Source organism: Belonocnema kinseyi, chromosome 1, assembly GCF_010883055.1.
Source record: "Belonocnema kinseyi isolate 2016_QV_RU_SX_M_011 chromosome 1, B_treatae_v1, whole genome shotgun sequence".
Lineage (NCBI taxonomy): Eukaryota > Metazoa > Arthropoda > Insecta > Hymenoptera > Cynipidae > Belonocnema > Belonocnema kinseyi.
The window spans coordinates 20,533,047-20,558,468 of NC_046657.1; the positions used below are offsets into that span (position 1 = coordinate 20,533,047).

General features: G+C 30.0%; 1 protein-coding gene and 1 long non-coding RNA gene across 4 annotated transcripts in view; one reads left to right on the forward strand and one right to left on the reverse strand.

The window, feature by feature from the left end:
• The window catches only part of LOC117169857, a 43,210-nt gene extending 26,217 nt beyond the window's left edge, over positions 1 to 16,993 (reverse strand). For 2 of the 3 annotated variants that reach the window (XR_004466707.1, XR_004466706.1), the window contains exons 1-4: positions 16,953 to 16,993; positions 16,379 to 16,649; positions 12,394 to 12,620; positions 11,725 to 12,108 (exon numbers count right to left, since the gene is read on the reverse strand). This is a non-coding gene — a long non-coding RNA (uncharacterized LOC117169857). The remainder of the gene's footprint in view (positions 1 to 11,724; positions 12,109 to 12,393; positions 12,621 to 16,378; positions 16,650 to 16,952) is intronic. The other variant, XR_004466708.1, reaches the window with a different exon arrangement.
• An 83-nt stretch (positions 16,994 to 17,076) lies between these two features.
• Positions 17,077 to 25,422, forward strand: part of LOC117169850 — a 33,125-nt gene continuing 24,779 nt past the window's right edge. Inside the window, exon 1 of the mRNA XM_033356360.1 lies at positions 17,077 to 17,165. Within this exon, the coding sequence (XP_033212251.1) occupies positions 17,142 to 17,165 (24 nt within the window). The 5' untranslated portion in view covers positions 17,077 to 17,141. The remainder of the gene's footprint in view (positions 17,166 to 25,422) is intronic.

Consider the following 25,422-nt stretch of genomic DNA (forward strand, 5'->3'; position numbering starts at 1 on the left):
AGAAAACTACGTTTAAGTACAAAGCTTAATAATAAAAGATGTAAAAAAATATATTTTAACAATCAATTCCAACAGCATCAGCCAGTAACGTTGTACACGAAAGTGCGAAACCTGGCGGCCACTTGACGAGGCTCTAGAGAGTTCGTATTTTCGTGTACAACGTTACCGGCTGATGCCGTTGGAATTGAATGTTGAAATTTTTTTTTACATCTTCTATTATTAAGCTTTGTACTTAAACGTAGTTTTCTTTGGACTCTTGCATTTCTCAAAGTTTGAGACCGATATTTTATGTATAAAAAAAGTTCGAACGTTAAAAAACTGTTGAGGTTCGGAAAAAAGATGAAATAATTTTCAGTGAAGTTCCTACCAAAATGCAGCACCTAAACGTACTTTATTGTACTCTAATACATTTCCCAAAGTTTCAGCTCGATATTTTATTTACAAAAAAAGTTCTGAGGTTCAAAAAAACTTTCAGTGAACTGAAAAACTGTGGTCGGTAATATAGGTACTTAGCTGTGTCCCATGCCCTTAAGGAAGTTTTTTTTCTTACCATCAAATCACACCACCTAAATTGAGTGCAGTGTTTAAAATAATAAATAAGAATAAATAAATACTGAAGACTGTGAGTACATCTATTTAATAAAAAGATTATTTTCTGTAGCTGCAACGGTCATAAGCTGTAACCAGAAAATTCAATTACTGCATTTTACTCAATAAATATTAGCAATACTTTTTTTCGAATACCGCAAACGGCATCTCTTTTTTATAAGAGTAGCATATTATATTATTATATTATATATTACTATAAGCGACAAAGATGGGATATTTGGAAAGTTTATTCGACTTGACTCTAAATCGGGGGACTGCAGCCCGTCATGCAGGGTTAGCCAGCGCGTTGTATTTTCTAGGCGCAAAAAACCCCAGTGGGCACAAAGTTTGGCGACGTCTTTACGACATCGTTACGACAACTTTACGACATCCTATGTGCATGTCGTTAAGGTGTCTTTGCGATATCGTAAATAAGTCGTATGATCTGACAATGCCTTAACGATATCGCAAAGACATCGAAACGATATGGACATAGGATGTCGCAAAGATGTGGTAACGATGTCGTAACGATGTCGTGAAGACGTCGCCAAATTTTGTGCCCACTGGGACACTTAATTTTCAATTAAAACAAAAAAATCACAGCAAGAACATTTTTCGAAACATGTCGCTATTCTCCACCATGTAAAATTACCTTTATAGTATGTGGTTCAAATATTACATTACCTAATGCATTTTTCTAGGCGTATTATGTATTTGACGGAAATCAAAATATTTTCAAAAGCCTTAAGGCCATGTGATGAGTTTGTTATAAACAAATTTTATGAACAAATTGACAAATAGTCTTAGTATCGGTAAAAAAATTTTGTTGCTAAAAGTGTTACATATTAATGTATAAATTACATTTAATTACAAAAATAATTTGAAAGTTGATAATAACCATTGTTAAAAGCAATTCTTGTGGCAAAATATTAAAATTTTTTATTTTTTCAAATAAAAAATTCCTTCAATCGCCAAAAGGACTTCAGGTATTCCTTCAAATAATGAATATTTAATAATATTTGATCAAATATAACAATTTTAATTTTTATAAACGAATTCAAAATTTTGGCCCTTCTGCATAGAAAATTTTTTTTTTACTGTAAATGTTTTAAGCTATTGGACGAATGATTGGTAGGCACAAAAATATTAGAAAAGTTGACAATAACCACTGTTATTAACCGTTCTTATGACAAAATATCTAAACTTAAGGTGTTTATATAATTTGTTTATAAAAATTTATATTGTTATATTTCATCAAATATTAATAAATATTTATTAGTTTAAGGAATACCTAAAGTGGTTCTGGAGATTGAAGGAAATTATAATTAGAAGAAACTCAAATTTGTACATTTTTCCACAAGAATTGTTTATAAAAATGGTTATTATAAACTTTTCAATTTGTATTGTGATTTAATTTCATTCCTACATTAATATGAAGCACTTTTAACAAACAGAAAATTTGTTTTACCGATACTAAGACTATTTTCTAATTTGTTCATAAAATTTTTTTATAATAAATAAATGGAATAAGGAGCAAATTATTTGTATTCTATGAGTCCCTAAACATTCATCTAAGACAACATAAAGATTACCCTATCAGTTATTAAAGCGAAAAGATTTTTATGTACAAAATTCAAGTTTTTCCATACTTTTAGTGAAAAAATTAACAATAAACGAGTGGAGGAGACAAAACTTCGGAGCATCAAGCACTTCAGAATTGAACGATTCTTAATTTTTTCAAATTCAAAATCGGGCCAAAATTGAACACTCTGGACATTTTTGAACGAAAAAGGTAAATTTCCTCTCAATGTGTGGCGCTTCGTGTGAAAATAAATTTAAAACGAAAGTGTCGGTAAAATAGGACTCTGGTCACGTGACCCACTCGTCACGTGGCTTTAAGGCTATGTAACACTTATTGACATTATCTTTAGAACAACTCACACCAATAAAAATAGAGTGATCAAGCTGAAAATTTAGAAAATCAATTAAAAGATAATAAGTAACGTTTACACAGCCTTAAATTTCCCTAATTAAAAAAAAGTTCCAAGAATTTTCCAAAATTTCATTTTTTATTCTAGTCCTAGATATTTTGAACAATGGAAGCGATTTTTAGTGTCTTTTAATTATTTTCCCAAAATTTAAACCTGATATCTCAATTAGTGTAACTATAAGTTGTTGTATAATAATATGTCGGTAAAGTAGGGATCGGATAAGTATTACATTGCCTTAAATAATAAAAAATTCTTCTCAGACGATTATTTAATGAGATACTCAAAGAAGGAAGTGTTTCTTAAGACATGAATTTTCTCCTTTACTGATATCCCTACTCAACTGGGTAGTTTTTCTCGCAGGTAAGAAATTACATTGGCTGCGAGACTTGCTTCTCGACTCATAACAAGGCTCGATAAGTACCGTGGACTATATAGCTCTTCTCGGCGGAATGCATATGGTAAGCAACGCCCACGATTTATATTTCGAACGCAGTAAGTAGGTGTTATAAACCCCTTCGTCTATGTTAAAAGAAAATAATAAAATATTTATTGGTGTTTATATAAAAATATTTGGTGTTGCTCTTATTATCACATCCTTAAAGGATTATACTTATGGATTTTATATTGTAAAGTTTAAGACTTTGTTTCCGAGTTCACTAAAAAAATATTTATTCTTATAGACGAAATTAAAAACTTTATACCACCATTAACTTTTTTTGATACAAATGAATTTTTTGTTAAAACAAGATTGAATTCTTTTATTCAAAACATTAATTAGTTTCCATTACAAAAATGAACACTGTCATTTGAACGACAGATTTATAAATATTCCAATAAAAGAATATGAGAGCATTATTCTAACAAAAAAAATTGTTGAACTGATAATGTAATTAATTGAAACAAAGTGTTTTTTTTTTGCCCAAATTATCTATACACTTTCATGGTAAAATTTATATATAGTTATTTTAATCATTTAGGTTTCTATTGATAAGACAAATACTCTTCTAAAACAAGTAATTGCTGACGACAGTGATTGCATTTTCATTCAATCTTAACATTTTTTCAGTTAATCAAGTAACGCAATAATATTCAATAGTATACAATAATATACTCCCAATAGACAAAAATTCATATTTTTATACATGTTAAATAAAAAAGTTTCTAGTTTAGCCAAATGATCGTAGAGAGTGGTCAGATAAAGCAATAAAAAAATATATGATAGAAAAGTTAAAAAAACGACCCCAGAAATTAAAAAAAAATAACCACACACTTTTAAATCCCCTTGTTCAAACATTTTGATAAAACTTCACAGTTGTTTTTACCAAATCGCAACTTTTTTAGGGGGGGGGGGGGTAATATCATATATTGAAGGAATTTTTATTTTTTAGAGCCACCTTAAGGGGGTCTTCTAGTGTGACAGCCGTTGTCTAATGCTATTTTGGGGATTTTTTTTTGAAAACCGTTGAAACAAAATAATTATTATATTTCATATTTTTTTTAATACATTTAAACATACTCTGGAAATTTTTTGAAGTCATTACACCGAATATTTTCGGAGGTACACCGCTCAACAGGAACGGATATGGTAAAAGAAGAGATGCTCCACTGCTACCATGATTCGGCTATTCTAATTATCTGAAATCAAAAAACCATACGCCATTTTTTTCGCGAGACTTGAGACTCTGCAAAAACTTAAATAAAGAAAGAATGTTAAAAAATAATTTTTTTATTGTAAGGTTCAGAAAAAAAATCAATTTTACGCCTTGTTTTGGGGTCTATTTAAGTACTAAAAAAACTAACGAAGCAATCTTAATTCTTTTAGTTCAACTTGAAGTTGTATATGCGCAAAAAATGCTGTATAAATTTTAGCAGAAACAATGAAATAGTTTTCGAGATATCATGGCAGCAGTTTAAAAAAATCGTGTGTTGAGAAAAACACGTTTAAAAGTTATTGTATATAATTCATAATAAAAATTACCTCACCATCAATCTGCTATGCCTGAACCATAGAGTACATATATTACGTAAGAGGTTTTTCTTTTGTTTGAATAAAGACGAGCATAAAATTGCTGTGAAGTTGAGAAGGACACAACGCCAGAAACAAAAGAAAAACGTCTACGTAATATATGGATGATCCCTGTGTCGATGCACGCAACGTACACGTACTTAAGTTTGCGCGTGTAACTTTTCAACTACTTCAAATCGCGAAAATACTTTCACCCACGTCTTGAATACATGTTTTAGACGTGATTTATGAGAAAAAAAATTGTTTTTTTTTATCTGACACATTAGACGACCCCCTTAATATGCAGGATACTAATTATTATTATATAGCCATAAATATTCTATGAAGATGAACGATTTCTATTTAATCATTTAATTTTGAATACTCTCGCCTCCAATATGAAGAAAAAACACTTGCCCAATCAAGATACAATGCGGACGTGTCTCTGTTTTAATTGGATCGGCTTGCGCCAATCAGGACCGCGATTTTTCGTTCGTTTACTTCCTTCCGGGTCATTATAGTTCTTTCCGCTCGCAACTGTCGCTGCTCGGGTACTGCATAGAATAAGGACAGAGTCTTCGAAAAACATTTCAATTTCTCTAAAAATAAATTTTAAGTGTATTTTCCGACAAGACGGGCGATTGCTGCTGGAATGGGATTTATCTTTCGGATGGATCAAACAGTTCATAGATAAGTACAAAAAAACCAGTAGCTTTTGTTTCTGGGAGCACGTGGCATGGCGTCGTTTTTAAGTTTACTTTGGTATTTACTATTCCTTTTTCAATTAAAAAAAATTATTCAAATTGTAAATAATAATAAGTAGGTACTTAAAATATTTTCAGACCATTTTTGTTAAGAAATTAAAAAAGGGTAATTAATCCCTGTCCTCAAAACAGTGAGCTAATAAGCTTTTTTAAATCATTAAATTAATATTTTGAACATTTGATGATAAGACTCGATAAAAGTTATTTAGAGGTAGAAAAAATTTTTAAATTTAAAATCATCAAAATTTTTTCGAATTTCACATTATTGACGAATTTAAAAGAAGGGTAGCATTATGCTGCATGGAAAATAGTCCGACTATTTATATCGAAAGTTTATGATGAATAGTCCATTTTTCGCTATACATACTAATATTTGGGATTGCTAGACAACGCTATTGAATAACCGAAATGGAATTAAATTTCAAAGCATTTCTAAAGAATTCATCGAATTTTACATTTATAAAGAAATCTAAAAAAATTTTTTGAAGATTCCAAAATGTTGCCTAAAATGTTGCGATGTAAAAGTATTTAGTCCGTAATAAAAAAGTGAACTGGAAAATTAACTCTATGTACGAAGCAAAGCGTTCAGTCTTCTATCCTGATATTTCAATAATATTAAAAATAAAAAAAATCATTAATTTACTACTGGCTACCCAGCTCTTTTCTCGCTTTTCCCCTTTTTTATTTTATTTTATTTGAAAAAAAAACTGAATTAATGGAGCCGAAGTAAAAATTCTAATTATGTTCCATTAAACCAACGCTTTTCGGCTGCATAACCAACTATTATATGTTCAATTGAGAATTCACCTTTTTGGTTAAGAAAAATTTATTTGATTAAAAATGTGATAATATAAAAGAAAATGCAACTCTTGTTTAAAATTCCTTATTTTGGGTAGGATTTTATCTTTCTAAGTTAAAAATACAACTGTTTGGTTGCAAATTTAATTATTTTTTTGAAAATTCAACAATTTTATCAAAAAGGTACCCCTTTGGGTTCAAAATTTGACTTTTTGTTGAAAATTCCATTGTTGCTTGAAATTTTGTGTCTTACATTGAATAAAAAAATATTTCTCGGTTGAAAATTCGACACTTTCGATAGACATTTAGTCGTTATTGGTTAAAAATAAAACTGATTTCTTGAAAATTAATTCATTTTGTATGAGGATTCAACGATTTGCTTGAAAATATGTTTTTTTTTTGTTTTTTTGACTAACAGTATTCCATTACGTCCATTCCATTATTTTTATATCAAATTTATTTCCTTTTTTAAATGTAATACTTAACTTGGATTATTTATAAATTTTAAAAAACTTTGTTACTTCGGAAATACATTCCGCATATTCTATACTCTTTAACATGTATTCATCTACTAAAATGAACTTTTAAAGTATTAATCATTTCAAACAATGTAAATCCTTGTACTTCCGCTTTGTTGATTGTATTCGTCACAAATGTGTTCACAAATGGCACATTCAAAAAGTATGGAGACATTGAGAATTTTTAAATAAAATAAATAAATTACAAATTTAGAATCTTTGGACCTAAATAATTGATTTATTTACCAAGTTTCCCCTGGTTTGTTTACAATGTTTTTAATACTGAATTATACATTAATTTATATTTGTAAAATATAATTAGAAAATGCAGTATTTTGGAATTAATTTTTTGTTCCATGTTTGGCATAGAACATTCCGTGACGAAGGAAGCACTTCGTAAATGGAACGAAATCCTTATTTCTGAGTTAGCCCCATCGATTGGGATCAGAGCCGTTTTATTATCCAAGCGGATTAAGTAGAAACGAAACGTCCTGAAAACTCTGATCAACACTTAGTCCAGAGATTCTACGAGAAAATGCAAATGCAAATGGCGAATGATAGACTTCTCCGGAATCGTGTTCGTCCTATTAATAAACGTCTTAAACATACCCCGTGCAGAAATTCCAATTTGGATCTGATCGGGGCCAGATCGGGCAGAATTTGGCCCAAATTAAGCTATCTAGATGGGGCCAGACTCGAAATGAAACGCGATGCCCGATCGGGGCCCAAGCGCTGCGCCCAGAGATAACCATTCCTCGCCCCGATCGGGCCCATATTTATTTATTTTACTTATTCCTAATTAAAAGGGATTCTTAAATAAAATAATATTAAAATCGAATATTTCTGTATGTTAAACCATTCAAGTATTTTGCAATATATTTTTGGTTTTAATTTCTAAATTGAAGTGGCTTTCCGATTGTATCAAATCACCTAAAAATACGTGAAAATAAATATGTTTATGACGTCATTGTTGATTTAATTCGTTTTCACATTCAACAAATGAAATAATGCTTTTGTTGTTTTCTTCAAGTAATAGCCTCATTTCGAGGTTAGGTTTCATCTTAACATTCTTAATAAATTTACTTATCATAGTCTTCAACACGTAATTCAGGAATATTTTGAAGTATGATATACCTACGCACTCGTCTTGTGCTCACTTTTGGCATTTTTTCCCACTTATTTTGTCACTTTTACAAATAATAATTGAAATATTTTTTACGCTTGACACTTTACATTGAAACTTGGGCGATTTGCAGTCAACCCACTTTTGCCCCCGAAATTAATGAAGCGCTATCTACTGGAAAGCTTGGGTGTTAAGCCGGGGTCTAGAGGGGGCCAAATTTAGCAACCACAAAATTGTGTGCCCGATCTGGCCCAACTCGGAAATAAGGCAAACATTCGGCAATTTCTGCACGGGACAGTGCCTTATGTCATGCAGATTTTGAGCGATTCAGTGAAGGGCATAGCTGTAATAAATGGATACAATACCCAAGAAGGAATAACCGATCATGCTAGAAAAACTATCACTAAAATCATTGTTGATGAAGTTTTAAATATTGATAAGAAGTACTTTAATTGTATAATTTGGGCATTTTTTAAGGACGAAATTTTACTTTTACTTACTAATTTCATAATTTCCCCAGTAAATATAATGATCGTAGATAATGCCAGTAATATTGTTTTCTCTTTCAATTCTCTGTATCCGAATCGCATTCCGAAAATTGGTGACCTTTAAGCCTGTGTTACGAAGTATTCGAACAAATCTCGTGGGAGATTGTGGAAGTCTTTCGTCAGAAGTATCAACTACGTATTACACGCCGCCAATGAAAACAAAAAACTCGCCCACAGAGTAATGTTTACCTCCACGTGGAAAATTAATTTGTCGATGGAGGAATGCTTTGACAAATTTGAGGGGACTACAGCAAACAAATACTGACACAAATATCAACAAGAAATTTTGTGACTGAAGGTGAGTGTTTGCAATATTTTAAATTCAATGAAGTTACTGAGATACTTTTTAGTTTCTGTACGAAGCTGATAAGTAATCTTAATCTATTCTGCATTTTAGATTTGCCTCCAGGTGTAGAAGAGAGCATCGCTTTATTAAGCAGTATTGAAGCTCCGTTAAACTTTGTTAAACAACATTGTGCCGTCATACGGAGACATCGCAAAAAAGATATTTTGCGATACACTTCAACGACCTGTTTAGAAGAGGCTTTCCAAGTTTGGAAAATCTTTAAGGGTTCGAAATCATAGATGATGACTTCCTTGATTTGGGTTTGACTTGGAACCTTTCGGGATATGGGACATTTTCTACGGCTTTTGGAGCAGCAGAATTCAGTTGAATCGTAGAGATGACAATGTAAATTCTCTTCACAGTTTGAAGAATTAAGTTGTTGTATTAAACCTCTAAGCGTAGTAGGACTAGCAATTGCGCCATTCGGAAAAGTACTAAGGAAATTTCCTGAATCGCCAAATGTTTTTTCCACAATCATGGCTTACATTGGCAAATGTAAACAAAGTGAATTGTGAAAACAAACTGAGATAAAACTCAACGGGAAAATTGTTTGGTGATCATAAAGCTGATCATGAAATTGGTTAAGCATACGGCAGTCTTACCTTGAGGTAAATGAAATTGAAATACAAGTCGAGGGGCTAATAAAGAGAGTTTATTCTCCTCTAATAGGCTTAGCTGAAGATAATTTGGGCACTCACCAAGGACTTGACTAAAAAAAAGGACGTTAACGCGAATAATCTTGGTCATGCTTTGTAACGAAAGAACAACGCCGTATGATGGTAATGAATAATCGCAGTTTCTTACGTACGCCAAAAAATTATAAAAGCCATGTTACTAATTTTAGAAATGATGTTTAGGAAATGTGAATGATGTTTCTGAAACGATTCATTGCTCAAGGTATTTTTTCTTTGCAAGCATTCAATTACAGATTACGAAAGTTTGATTTTAGTCCACATTCGAATATTAATATTCCACCCGAAATAACTGAAAATGACCTTGAAATCGAACAATTAAAAATTTAATCGTCAGAAATGTCAACTCTAATCCGATATCTAGGGCTTATCATAGGTGACATTCCTTCCGGTAATAAAGTAGGGGACAATTCTAAGCTTTTACAACAAATTATTTGTCTTCTAATATGTCACGTAAATTTTAAGAAGGCTTCACAACCAAACAACTTGCTATACTGGTTGCAAAACATCACACTTTATGTCCGCATATGCAGGGTGAACACACTGGGGCTTACATACATGGCGAGTTGAATGCCACCCGAGTTTCACAACAGCAGAGGAGAAGCCATTATACAGGGGTATTTTCATATTTCGCGCCTTCAAAGTTTCATTCAGATCGGCCATTCGGTCAAGTCTGTGCATCTTCGGATCAAGTTTATGATAGTTTCCATGGTTGAGTTCGAAACTTCAAACGGATACAGGTGTCAAAACAATATAGGTTATGTTATATAGTGATGACAAATAATAAAAGTGTTAAATTAATAATGAAGTGAGACATGTGAACTGAGAAGTAAACGCCATTTCTTTCTGTGCCAATAACATTATAGAATGGCTGCTAAGTGACAAATACTATAAAATAGTAATAATATTCTGTGCTTCTAGTGGGCGAAGAGTGAATGGTGTTTAACGCTTATTTTTACTGCATAAAAAGGTATGTTATGAATCGACAGGATATGTTTCAAATAAAGTGAATGGAAAATTACATGTGTAAACTTTAAATTAACATTCCCTACATTTACTAAGAGCGATTAGGGAAAACAGGTGAATCTGAACATAACCGTTTGAAGTTTCGAACGCAACCATGAAAACTATCATAAACTTGATCCGAAGATGCACGGACTTGGCCGAATAGCAGATCCGAATGCAACTTTAGAGGCGCGAAAATATGAAAACACTCCTATATAATGGCTTCTTCCCTGCTGTTATGCAATCCGGGTAGCATTTAACTCGCCATGTATGTAATCCCCAGCATGCCCACCCTGTATAAAGAGCTGTTGAAGTCCAAGTTCCATCACTTGACTTACAGATTTTTGTTCAACGAAGGTTTTTATATACGAGTAACATGGGAAAGTTGAAGCCAGTAGAATTTGAGAATGATACACGATCACGATTTTAGTGCTATCATTTTATCAAATCTTGACATTAAATTTTTTTTGTCTTGGGTGCGAGTTTTTGGTACTCTTTATCAAGAAGATATAATCATATCTGTAGATTCTGACACCCTTATCTACTTTGGAAGACTACACGAACTTGCTGAAAACATTTTTCTGCTATTAACGGTTAATTAGTGATTTATTTAAAAGGTATACTCTTCTAATATGATAGGTAAAATCAAGTAGACATGTCTGTAAAATTATTTTTCTTGATGCTTATGTCTGCAGCTCTAAAAACATAAGCAGCAAGACAAATAATTTCACAAATATGTCTAATTGATTTTATATCTTATAGTAAAAGAGAATACCTTCTTATTAGATAAATCACTATTTTTCTGTTGAAGGTAACCACATATATTGATCAAGTACGTGTGCTACGAAATTTAATTTAAAAAATAATGATCCACCTTTAGTGAACGGCCACTTTTCTCAAACAAATATACTGTAAATCGAAGTAACTATTTCTGTAGCTTAAAGATTTGAGAACCACAGTTGGAGTTCATCTTTCTTTCAAGTGGGAAATTCCTTATTAATTGCGAGCAAACCAAGTCCTCCATTGACTAAAATATTTCTTTGAAAAGTAAGCTAAAAATGTTTATATTTATCTTGAATTAATATTTCTTTCATTCAAAAAAATATTCCCTTCTGACCAATAGATCATACTTTTAAATCAAACAATCTTAACCTAATCCTATTGAAATTTCTTTGAATAAAATGAATAACTTTTCCCATCAAAGTGCTTATATCTATTTGCCTCAAATAAATATTTCCTTGAAAATAAACAAGACTTTCACTTGCAACGACCAAGTTTTTTCAATGTATCTTACCCTTTTCTATCAACATTTTCTGATTGAAACTTCATCAAATCTTATCCCTTACCTGAGTTGTATCGAATCCTATGTCTCTCAAAATGTTCCATCAAAGCTTATCCTTTGTTAAAACTTATACGTTTCGTATCATGAGTCTTTTATTGAATCTCAATCAAATCTTATTCGAACCAAACTCATATCCAATCCTATTTTCCAAAGCCTGGAAGATTTCTATCCAATTCTACTCCTCGAAATATATTATACTTTTCTAAAAGGTATTGTCGTAAAAACTCTATCAAGTTAATTTTAATCTAATTCAATGAGAATATTTGTATAGAAAAGTACACGATTTTTCGAAAACATAGAGTTAGATAAAATCTTTCAAGATTTGGGAATATAGGATTTGATACAAGTTCTGCGCCGGAATAGTATTTGTTAAAATTTGGATGATAATCTGTTAACAGAAAACAGACAGATTCATAAAATTCATTTGTCTGAATTAGATAGGGTTTTTATCAAATGTGCAGATAGAATTTCATATTCGCGTAATTTGCTATATTCAGTTTTATAGGATTCGTATCAAATGAGCTTATAGAATTTTCTTTAGATTTTACTACTGTAATATTCGCTCGAAAGTACTTTTTTTAATTCTTCAATTAAAATAATTTTCATTGAATTGATTCTTTTTCCCTGGGAAAATAAAGGATATTTTAGTGATTAATCATGAAATCTTCCTTACAAGGTGCTTCGGCATGTATCCAGTGAGCTGCAAATTCGACGAAAATATTTTCTAGGTGATAATCCCTATTAATTTTTCCTTAACTCGATGATCCACGAAGTTGTAGGGGAAGTTCATAGTTATCTCAGCATTTTCTGAGGAAATTCAAAGTTCTGCTCCCAAACAGTGTTAAGCGAAAGCTTCCTCACAGCTTGCGAAGTATTTAACCACTACCATATTCCTAAGAACTGTAATTCCAAGATTAAATTAAATTAATCTAAAAAGAATAAAATTTTCAAGGCTGCGAGTTAATATTTGAAGAGGAGATAAAAATTTCCAAATTTTAAACTAAAAGGTTTCGCAATTGAGCACCCCGATTCCAGAACAGGACATAACTCGGTATAGCTGGGGGGGGGTGGCCCCCGGAACCTAAAAGTCGAAGTTTTAAAATTTGTTTTTTAAAGAATTCATTCTTTGTGGAAAATTATATGGCGCATCTTTTTTCCTTTAACGCAAAAGTTGTATCTATTATAGTTTTCAAAATATCCATGATAATGATGTTTTTTTCTGAAGTCCATTTGTAATCAATTTTTGGTCTCTTGCTTGTCGTCATATCTACCTTTTTTTTATTTTTTGATAGTATTTAGAGACAATATTTTTTAAATTATCTTTAGTATAATAATATGAGTAAAAAGTTTATATGATTATTTATAACAAAATCCAAAAAAAAATTTCTAGGCTACTGCGAATTGAATTCCTCATAACCTTCATCGTTTCGTTCATCGAGCGAAGTTTAAGCAAATGAAAACTTCCTGTGAAGAAGTTGTTGAGACAAGTGTAAGAAATTTTTATGTGAAACCCTTTTTTTAAAAACACTGAATAAGTAAAAAACTGCGAATGCAAAACTTGGAGCGCGCGAACTAAACTCTTGTAGGCGACAGAGTCTCTTTGGAGAGTATTGTCTCTAAACATTATTAAAAAATTCCAAAAATTATAGATATGACGACAAACGAGAGACCAAAAATTAATTACAAACCCACTTCAGAAAAAAAATGATTATCATGGTTATCTCGAAAACTATAAGAGATAAAACTTTCTTGTTAAAGAAAAAAAGATGCGCCATCTAATTTCCCATAAGAATGCATTCTTCAAAAATCAAATTTTTAAGTTGAAATTTTTAGTTGCCTGGGGCCAGTCTCCCCTAAACTATACCGAGTTATGTCCCGCTCCGGAATCGGGGTGCTCAATTTAGACTTACAAACCAAAATACCCTCAAAACAGGACTCTAAATTCCTTTATATCCAATTAATGTACACTGAGAAAAGAGATTACTTGAATTAAGGTACTAATCTTAATTAGAATTTTAAAAAATAGGTTTTTTTATTGTATTTTTCCCTTCCTTAGATCTTTAAAACCCGCTCCTAAAATATTTTAAAGAGATTCGAGTTGTAACTGTGTTAAATAGCCGAAAAAAATGTGTATTGCGCACACTCCGAGCTGACGCAACTGCTAGTCACATGTTTTCTTTTGTGAGAAATGAACCGTTCAAACACAAACCGACTCTCAGCGAAGAAGTTCGAGAATACATCAAGCCATTTTTCGAAAAATTGACCAATGAGAACTTATTGAAACGTTGTTTAGGAAAAAATACTCAAAACAACAATGAGTGTTTCAATAAAACACTTTGGGCAATCGTGCCGAAACATACGTTTGTTGGTAAAGAAGTCACGGAATTAGCAGTCCAAATATCATTGGCTATCTTCAACGAAGACCGCATGTCTCTGTTGAAGATGATGGAAGTTATGGGATGCACCATCGGCCGCAGCGCCGGATTAACCATAGGGCTAGGTGGGGCTATAGCCCCAGGCCCCTGGGCAGTCAGGGGCCCCTTTACTCCAGAAAAAATAAATAAATTCTGAGTACTAGGAAAAAATTGTAAGATAATCAAAGACTAATTGAAATAAGTATCTGTTATTTTTGTAGTTACAAATTGTTCTAAAGATAATAAATAAATTATGATAAAAATAATTTTGAGTTATTTTTCTGCACCGTCAAACATTTGGATTTTCTCTGCCCTTAAGGGGGCCCCTTCAAGATTTAGCCCCAGGCCCCGAAAAAGGTTAATCCGGCGCTGATCGGCCGTACTGCATATGAATATGTGCAAAAAAAAGATGACGAAAGAATTGCTATGGCAGAAAAAGCCATTAACGCGACATCGGAAAAGGGTGGTTTGGCAAAAAAAGAGGTCCAACAACAGGAGGAGGAAACTTACGAAAACTGTAAAATTTTGTTATATGGTCCAGGGATAGCTGATTAATCGATTGTTAGTGATAAAACTTAATTTTTGTTTAAATACTTATAATATATAATGACGAAAAACTTTTAACTCGTTTTTCTCGAAATTAATTTTTTTCAAATGGCTGACAGTTAATCTTCGGAACTACTGAACCGATTTAGATGAATTTTGTCGCGTTTTGTTTATTTAGCTGTATTCTATAGGAATTTACCACAATTTGACAAAAAAAAATTTTAGATTTATTTTATATGGAAAACTGTCTAAAAAACGCTGATTTGTAGAGTTTTTTTCAAACTTCGGACATGTTTTTCAATTTTCTTATAAATTTGGTTAATTCCTACGTAAGGAACCTTCCTTTTTAAGTACCCGTTTGGTTTTTTTGTTTCAGACTTGCCGTTCCTGAGATTAACTGTCGGCCATGCAACAACTTTTTTTTTAGGCTTCACTTTGGCGCTTCCTGGACATCATTTAAAAATTAAAAAAAAAAGTTTTTTTGATGTAAAAACATGCATAAATATAATTTAAAAAGTTTGATATCTTTATCTTATAAAAGAGCTAAAAAAAATCTTGAAAATACAGATTTTTTGACCTTCTAATTAGGATTAGTACCTTAAAGAAATGTAGTACGGAAACTCCTTTTGTTTTCAGAAATAATATTTTTCAAATGGAAAATCGTTTTTGTTATAAGAATAATATATTTTCACCCAAAAATGTTTGATTGTATATATTCGGTACTACATTTCTTTGATTCAAGTAATCTTTTTCTCAGCATAGGTACCGTGCTAAATTCAATTTGAAACGCTTTAAATTTGTAATATTTCAAAACGAAATAGTCTGCATTTTTATCAAGATAGTTTTATGTAGTATTGTATTCTATATCCCCCACATTTTTGCATAGGACTTTTAAAATTAAAGGTTACACCATCTGAGACTGAAATTTAGTGATTGTGAATTCTCTTTTGTTAAAGCTCTATCGGCTCTAACGAAAACATTCCTATCAAGTGTCTGGCAAGAAAAAAAAGTTAAAAGCAAAGTTTCATATTTATTTTTAAATAATTTGAAAAATTTTAATTTAATTAAAAATAATTATCATTAAACATTTTATTGCACCCTGCGCCTTTTTGTCCAAAAATTTAATTTGTTTATTTGTAATGTCTTTTTTCACGTTTTTCTGTCCTTGACTTTTTTCAAATCGTACATTTTTTGGATTACAATGTTAATTTTCTTTTCATATTTTAGATTTTTAAAGTGCTATAACTCTGATCATTTTATTTCGATCGGAAAAAGGTGTAAGGATAAATTGTTCGAATTTCTGAGCACCACAAAAAACTATTCATGGAGTTTTTAAATCTTGAAAAAATGGTATCAAAAATTTTGAAAATGCTTTATTTTTTTTAATTTTTATCAAAATCAGTAGGCTAACGAACTTGTCTTTTTATTTCAGGCTTTGAAACAGTATGCCGAAACTCAATCTAATCCACTCATTTTTTCGAAAGTTATCGTGAAGTTTTGATGAAAACCGAATAAATCCAATTTGACATAAAACCAATACTTTCTTATTAGAATCAGAATGTAACAAGTTATAGTTATAAAGTTATAAAAATTCCCTAACTTTTGCAAGATTTTGCCTAAATCTCTTACTTTTACCTGGTCAATAAAATTTCCTGACTTCTATAAACATTGTTGTTGGCTATGTGTTTTTTCACTCACCAGGTTTCTTTGGAACGTAAAGTTAAATTCATACACAAGAACACCAATATAGCGGAAGTTTCGGGACTTGCCTCGCAATGACCTTGCCATTAAATCAATCATTGGAAACGTAAAGAGTCTATTGTAAACTGGTGGCGACCCATTCTTGACGCTACCACACACTGCCAGACGGCTGCCACACACTCAAACGGCTGCACAACTGCGTAGGCCAGCAGTTCTTGGAATCATTAAATCAGTCGCCAGTATACAGGCGTTCTTGTGTATTATGTATCTGTAAAATTACTGCGAATTATTTTTATTTCATTTACGGATTTCCAAAAATTACGTAAATGAATGAAGTACTCCCTCCCTCCTTCCGCTTATTCAGAAAAATTGCTAATGTACGGGGTAAAGTCGGCTGGGGTACGGGGCAAAGTCGGGTAGGATATGGGGTAAGGTAGGCTAGGGTACGGGGTAAAATCGGCTAGGAGGTTCTTCTAATTCCCCTCCCGAGCTACTGACCCCTAAAGAATGAAACAAAAATGTTCAAATAGTCCAGTTTCGTAAAGAAAATACTTGGCAAGGATTTACATACCCGGCAGAATTTCACGCGTCTTTCCGCCTCGAAACGTGCGATACAACTACTTCAGTATCAATGGAAAGTGGGCCCGCGTTGCGTGCCAGGGCAATTTAACGGGGATATAAGTATAAGAACTCAGAGACGGTGAGTTGTCCGAGTTAGTAAGGAATAACACACCACACCCAGTGCAACATTTGCAAAAATATGGCCATACGCATTACAATTATCGTAAGTAAAAAAAATTCCATTTCTCTTCCCCTCAACTGATCATCTTCCAATTTGGCGCCAAGTTCAAATCTCAAGGTCACTCCCTAAACGCCGCCGTTCACTACTACACCCTCATTAATTTCTTTTGAAAATGATAAAATCTTAATATTTCCAAGTCAACTTCAAATGTCAATTTGATCGGTCCGAATAACTATTAAACGCTTCTTTGCCTATCCAAAACTGTCCCTAACTTTAATTTCATCATTATTTTTATGGACGTTATGAAACTTTACACCCGGGTCTCTTTATCGCAATTTCCAAATTTTTCACGAAAAAAAGAATGATTAAACCTCCATAACTTCAAGTAAAATTAAAATATCAAAATAATTTTTTCATGAACATCCTAATCATTTAATTGCCTATCCAAAAACACCCTTAACTTTTATCCTGAGACCATTTTCCAAATTAGTTATACCCCTGGAAAATAGACCCAATTTTTATCTCAAAATTCCAATTTTATCGATTGTTTTTTTTTTATTTATAGAAAATATTTTATAATAGTGATTGTTAGTGGAATGTTAGGTGAGTGATATTCAAGTGGCATTAAACAACTCCATTCAGAAACAAGGAAGGACGCAAGTGGTCTAAGCAAGGACGTAAGAACTCTCGTCCGGGTAGACGCCTAACGCTAGTGATACGGAAACGAAATTCTTTCAATATGTCGAGCACTTTCACCTTGTGTTCCAAACGTGTTATAGAGAGCGAGCGAAATCACGATACAAGTAAAGCGTTAGGTGCGTGATCGATAAATACCTTATCCGAGACTTTAGTATTCACAGGTCCCATTATATCCGTCGCGAAAAGAATTTATATCTGAAAACCGGACCAGTTATGATATTATGAATTACGATGCCCCTTTGATCAAAATTATTATCGTTTCTCAACTTTTACATCATTCTGTCTGGGAGAAGCAATTTTTACCAAATTGGGTCATATTTCTTTTGTTTTATAGCGTTCTGCAATGGGGCATTCTGCAATGGGGCATTCTGCAATGGGGTGCAGCGTGAAAAAAATTGCTTTATTGGTTTACAATAACGTACAGCCTAAATATATTGACCGTTAAGGCGAAATAAATTTTTTTTAAAAGCTGATAAAATTCCAAAGAATGTTGTTAAACCTGATTTTCGATTTAGTTTTTTAATTTTTATATCAATAAACTAATATGACGAAAAAAATGCAATTTTTGGTATTAGAAGTTCCCGTTGCTCCACAATAATATGAAAATTGTTGTAATAGTCTAGGTTTTATAGATTTACATTAATAAAGATATTACATCATAATACTATAAACAAACAAAATTTATAAACAAATTTTTTGTTGAAAATGTGTTTTCTATCATTTTCAATAATTTGACATTTTTAAGTTGTGTTGCAAGAAATTTGCATGAAAACTATTATAACAAAAAAATGTCTCTCATGATTATTCTTGTTAATATTATCAACAAATGCATCATTCAAGCATTTGTCAACAGAAATTTTTTCCTCCGATGTCAATTTTTTTGATTAGAAAGCTCATAATAATTTCAGCAAAGTTTGTAATTTTTCGATAACTTTTATGATTTTTTTAAACAAATTAAATATAAAAATGCATTAGGCTGGCATCTTTCGACGGAAAAATCTTTTTTTTCGATTACAGTCCTTTTAATTGGGAACTTTATGATAATTTTAAAAATATTCAAAGTTATTTAATCAATTCTATAATTTTTTTAACAGCATTTTTTTTAAGGACTGGCATTGGGCAAGATTAACCAAATTTATTATCGAATTATGAATTTTACTGAAATTATAAATAAGGTCCGAAGTAAAAAGATCTGCCTAGAAAAACCATTTTTCTGTATATAAATGCCTGAATATTGCATTTTTCCATTAAATTTGTTTAAAATATTAACAAGAATTATCTGAAGAGAAATTTTCTTCATTTAGACTATTTTTTCCATCCAAATTTCTTGCAATGTAATCTAAATAACTTAAAATTATTGAAAATTTTAGAAAACACACTTCTAACGAATAGTTTGTTTATAAAATTTTGTTTCTCTATTGTATCGTCATGAAATATCCTAAAGTAATGTAAATATATGAAACGCAAGCAATTAAAACAATTTTTCTTTTATTGACGAGCGCCTAGAGAACGTCAAATTTAAAAATAGCCATTTTTTAAAAAACAATGTTGAACAAAAAAAATCAACAAAATAGTTCATTTTTAGCCAAAGAGATAAATTTTTATCTAAAAAGGATACATTTTCAAAACAAGCAGTTGAATTTTGAACCAAAAATGGAATAATTAAACTTTCGTTTACAACCCGAAAATTCAAATTACCAACAAAATAGTTCAATTTTCATTTTAATAAATCTAATTTTCAACTAAAATAATGAATCAACAACCAAAAAAATTAATTTGGCAAAGAAATTTAACTTTAAACCAAGTCATTAAATTTGCATTAAAAAATCTAAATTTTTAAACCAAACCGGAAAAGATAAATTTTTAACAAAATATTTAAGGTTTTGAACCAAAGTGATGAACGTTTAACTAAAATTATAAGTTTTTGTTAAAATTGTAAGTTTTCAAATAAAACCTATGGATTTTTAACAAAACAGTTCAACTTTCAAAAAAACAGATTAATTGTCAACCAAAAAAATTAGTTTCCTACCAGAAAGGCGAATGTTCAACAAAATATATGAATTTTCTACTAAAAAAAAGAAATGATCAACTTAGTTAAATCTTCAACTAAAAAATATAAGTTTTAAGCCAAAAATAGAATAGTTAAATTTTTATTTTAAAAAATTTAGTAAATGAAAGTTAAAGTTTAGATCATGAAAAATGACTGATTCGGTCAGTGTTCATTACTGATTAGATCAATTCATTTTTATTGGTAAAATTATATCTCTCTGATTTCAGATTCTTCTTTTTGGTTAAATTTAACTGTTTTTTATTTAAAATTATAATGTTTTTTTTTTAATATAAACTTTGAAATTTTTCATTAAGAATTCATTTTTTTATTAATTATTGAACTACTTGATTGAAATTCAATCTACTTTGTTACAAATTTTTTGTTATTAACTTTTTTTTAAATTAGAATTTGACAATTAAACTATTCCTCTTTTGGTTAAAAATCAATATTTTTTAATTTAAAATAAACAACTATATGGTTGAGGCTTCAACTATTTTGTCAACCAAATAAAATTAATTGTTAATCAAATATTTGAAGTTCCAACTAGAAATGATCAATTTTTAAATAAAAAATGAAATAATATTTTTTTATTTCAAAAATAAATTGTAAAAAAGATCATTTTTTATAAAACAATTACATTTTTGACAAAAAAGAAGAATTATCAATCAAAGTTGTAAATTTTCAACCAAGAAGATTAATTTTTAGAAAAGATTTTTTTTCAGCATCAAAAATTGATTTGTTAGCAAATATTTTATTTTCCACACGAATATTCCACCTAGTAAGTTAATTTTTAACCAAATAAATGAATTTTTAACCATGCTTATATACTGACGCACTTAACATTTATTTCCATACTTAAATCGATAAATGTAAGACGTAAATTTAGTTTGAAAAAAGAGATAGAGAATGATAGACGTTGATAGATGTAATGGATGAGATAGAAATGAGAAGATTGAAAAGGATAGCAGAGAATTTAAATTGACAAAGAAGTAGGAAAACATTTTTAAAAAATTAGTTGTAGGATATGATAAGATAGAGAAGATAGATAAGGGGGTATTAAAAAGGATAGAAGGGAATTTAGATTGACAAAGAGATATAAACTGGTTAATAGCTATAGTGAATCAGATAGAAAAGAGGAGATTGAAAAGGATAGCCTGGAATTTAAATTGACAGAGAAATAGAAAAACGTTTTAAAAAATTATTTGTAGTGTATGATGAGGTGGAAAAGGTAGAGAAGAGGGTTTTAGAAAGGATATACGAGAACTTAGATTAGCAAGGAGAGAGAAACAGGTCGACTTTGATAGATGTAGTAGAGGATGAAATGAAGAAGAAGAAATTGAAAAAGAAAAACGGGAATTTAAAATATACAGAGAGGTATAAAGAGACAGACGTTGGCAATTGTATGCTATGATAAGTTAGAGAAGATAGAGGAGAGGGAATTGAAGAAATAGACGTGAATTTAGATTTAAAAATAAGTATAGGAGAAGTATAGGATGAGATAAAAAAGAGGAGATTGAAAAAGGTAGTCGGGAATTTAGGTTGACAAAGAGATAGAAAAAGATCAACGTTGATAGTTGTAGGACATAATAAGACAGAAAAGAGGGGACTGCAAATGATAGACGGGAATTTAAATTGATAGATACTAAAAGGATGACGCGGATAGATTTACGACACGATGGGATAGGGAAGAGGAGATTGAAAAAGATAGAGTGGAATTTAAATTGACCAAGAGGTAGAGAAAGACAGACGTTGATAATTGTGGGTTATGATAAGATAGAGAAAAGGGGATTGAAAAAGATAGACGTGGATAGATGAAGGATAGGCTGAGATAGATAGCAGGAGATTGTAAAAGACAGATGGGAGTTTGTATTAACAGAGATAGAAAAACATTTACATTAATAGGTAAAGGATAGAATGAGATAGCGAAGAGGGTATTGAGAAATATAGACAGGAATTTAAATTGACAGAAAGATAATAAAAGATTAACATCAATTAGCGGTACGATATGATCAGATAAGTAAGAGAAGATTTAAAAAAATAGACAGGAATTTAGATTAACGCTTATAGAAAAAGATTGAAATGAATACGAAAATTATAGAATGAGATAGAGAGAAGAGTATTGAAAAAGATAGATGTGCATTTTGACCAACAAAGATATTAAATAAGATACATTTTCTCTATCTCTTTCTTTCGTAAAGATTCAAAATTATTCAAAAATATAGGATCTCTATTTTTTAATTTTTGGTTACCAATGAATCTAATCATTTTGGGTTTTTTGGGCCACCCTATCTTATAATCAGAGGCTCGATTACATAAAAATATTTTTAACTTGGTACAGTTTCAGAAAAAAATAAAAGACGTATGCATAATATCGAGGCTGAGAATATCAACCTGACTGGAAATTGTTTTCAGTCCATTTGGTTTCGTCGTCAGTTACATCATTCAGCCCTTGGGCAAATTTCTTGACACACCTGTGCGAGGCACGTACATAAAACATTTTAGAAAATTCAGCCAGATATTCTGCTAAAAATTCATCTCGCAAATTAATTAAAATCAATCAATTAATCATATAGAGACCTTTTGCATCAATTTCAAAAATCGCTAACTTTCTCTCTTTTTTCCCTGTTTAATATTTCACTGACATAATAGGTAAATGTTCAAACAAAAAAAAAGCATTTTTAACTTAAATGATGAATCTTTGACCCAAAAAATGTATTTTCAACTTAATTAATATATTAATAAACAAAGAAATTAATTTTCAAACAAAAAGATATATTAGTCACCAAGAAGATTATTATTCTACAGAGACGAATTTTAAACAAAATAAAGGAATTTTCATCTGAAGAAAATAAAATAAATTTAAATTTCTACGATTATAGATCATTGTTAACAAAAAAGTCAAATTCTAACAAAATTAATTTTTAATAAAAAAAAACTTGTAACAAAATAGTTATATTTTTTACAAAATTTATGAATTCTTAACTAAAATAATGAATCTCTAACCAAAGGAATTAATTTATAACCAAATAGTTGAAGTTTTAACTAAAAAGATTGACCTTCTACTTAAGATAAATGTTCAACAAAAAAGATAACTTTTTAACAAAATAGTTCAGTTGTCATCCAAGGAAATGAATTTTCAAACAACAAAAAATTTTATCAAGAAGCTTAACTTTCTAACCAAACATGCGATTTTATAACCAAATGGTCCTTTTAAAATAAAATGATGAGATTTAAAAAAGAACTGAATACTTAAATTGATAGTTTAAAAAAATTAATTTTCTCTAAAGAAAAGAATTTTAGACCAAAAAGATAAATCTTCAACCAAAACAACTGATCAATTTTAAACAAAATAAAAGTATTTTTATTTTAAAAAGATTATGTTTTAGCCAAAAATGGAACAATTATATTTTCAGTTTAAACATTCCATTTTTCTTAAAAAAGATTTTATAATAAAATAAAGGAATTTTGAACATAACAGTTGAACTTCCAACCAAGGCGTTTAAATTTCTACAAAAACAAATGAATTTTAACCAAATAGTGGAATTTGTAACTAAAAATGATAATCTTGCGAGAAAAAATAAAATAGTTAAATTCATAATTTAAAAAATCGTTTTTAATTAAAAAAACCAATTTTCGACCAAAAAATCAATTTTCATTAAAACAAAAATTCTACCAAAAAGATGGATTTTCAATCAGAAATCGAACGTTTATATTTTCAGTTAGAAATTTTTTTATTTAAAAATAAATAAATTTATAATAAAATACGTGCATTTGTAACCAAATAGTTCAATATTCAACATAATCTGGATCAATTTTTAACAAAAAATGAAATAGTTAAATTAATATACAAAACAATTAATTTTAATGAAAAGAATTTTTGAAGCAAAACATAAATTTTTAACAACAACAAAAAAACTAATTTTCTACCAAAAAACATGAACTTTCAACCAAAAATGGAATAGTTATATTTTCAGTTTGAAATTTTTTTTATCGTAAAAATAATCAATTTCTAATTAAGTCCATGAATCTTTAACCAAATAGTTCAGTTTTTAACCTAAGTAAGATAAATTTATAACAAAAATGAAAGAGTTAATTTCATAGTTAGAAAACATTAATTTTTATCTAATCTAATTTAAATTAGATTCGAATCAAAAATAAAAATCCTATTTTTATTTTTTATTTATCCGTCCAATAAAAAAATAACTTTTGACCAAAAAGATTAATTTTTAGTAAATAAATACAAATCTTTCTTTTTCGACCTGGCATTTAAGGGAAAGCATTCGTTAATAATTGCAGAGCTCGATAATATATGGCTTCATCGATATTAATTTAGCGTAACTTGCAATTTCATACTCGTTATTTTCTTGATTTATCGACCGGTTTCGATTTCTTCTGCCAATCAGAATCAGCCGAGTAGATATCGATTAATTATAAACAATTTGTTTTAGAAAAATATGGCTTGAGGACATTTTTAGGGCAAAATGTGTTGAGGACACATTTAGGATCAAATATGTCTTAAAGACATATTTAGGACAACATTATTTAGGCAGTTGTGCCAAAAGTCAGATATCTGAAAAATAGCTTTTCTATGATTTTACGAATTAAAATATTATAACTGATGTAATTCCAAATAAAAAATTAGTTTTTATGAAAAATGTTAAAATTCACACAAAAAAAAAACATTAATTTAAAACATGTTTTTCGCAATTGAATTTTTTCTCACCAGCGCCAATTTTAAAAGTAAATTTTTCTATGGCTTATGTGGCTTCTTCTATGTCTCTAAATCGTTAAAACCACTTTTAAAGAGAAAAAATATTATTGTATTAAGATTATTTGGTTATTTTTATAATTAGAAACAGTCGAGTAGTAGATAATGTTTTTCCGGAAAAAATAATCCGTCATTTATTAAAGTGCAATCATTTTGCAAAAAATTTGTAATAAAAAAATATGGTTGAAATTAATGATTTTTTTTTTTTTGAATTTTAATATTTTTCATTCAAAACAGTTTTTTATTTGAAATGCCATCAGTTATAATATTTTGATTCTTAATATCATAGAAAAAATATTTTTTTTCAGATATCTGACTTTTGGCACGACAACTATATTAAAGATGAATTTGGTCTTAAGGGCATATTTGGAAAACATACATCTTTAGGACAAAATAGTCTTTGAGAAATTTAAGGACAAAATATGTCTTAATTTTTAGGTCATACTTGAGATAATATTGATCTTTATTCCAAAATACGTATTTAGGAAAATTATTTTTTAAACACTTTTTTTGAGACAGGAGACTTTCTTATGACATATTAAGGATAAAGTAGACCATAAGGATATCTTTAGAACAATCTATGTCTTAAAAACATTTTCTGAGATAACATAAACAAAAAAGTCCTAAGTACATCTTTATGACAAAATAGATATTCTAAAGACCTAATCAGGACAACATACGTATTAAGGACATAATATGTCTTGAAGGCGTTTTAAGTACAACGAACATGTCTCTTAAGCACTTCTTCGGGACAAAATGTATCATAATCATTAAGATATATT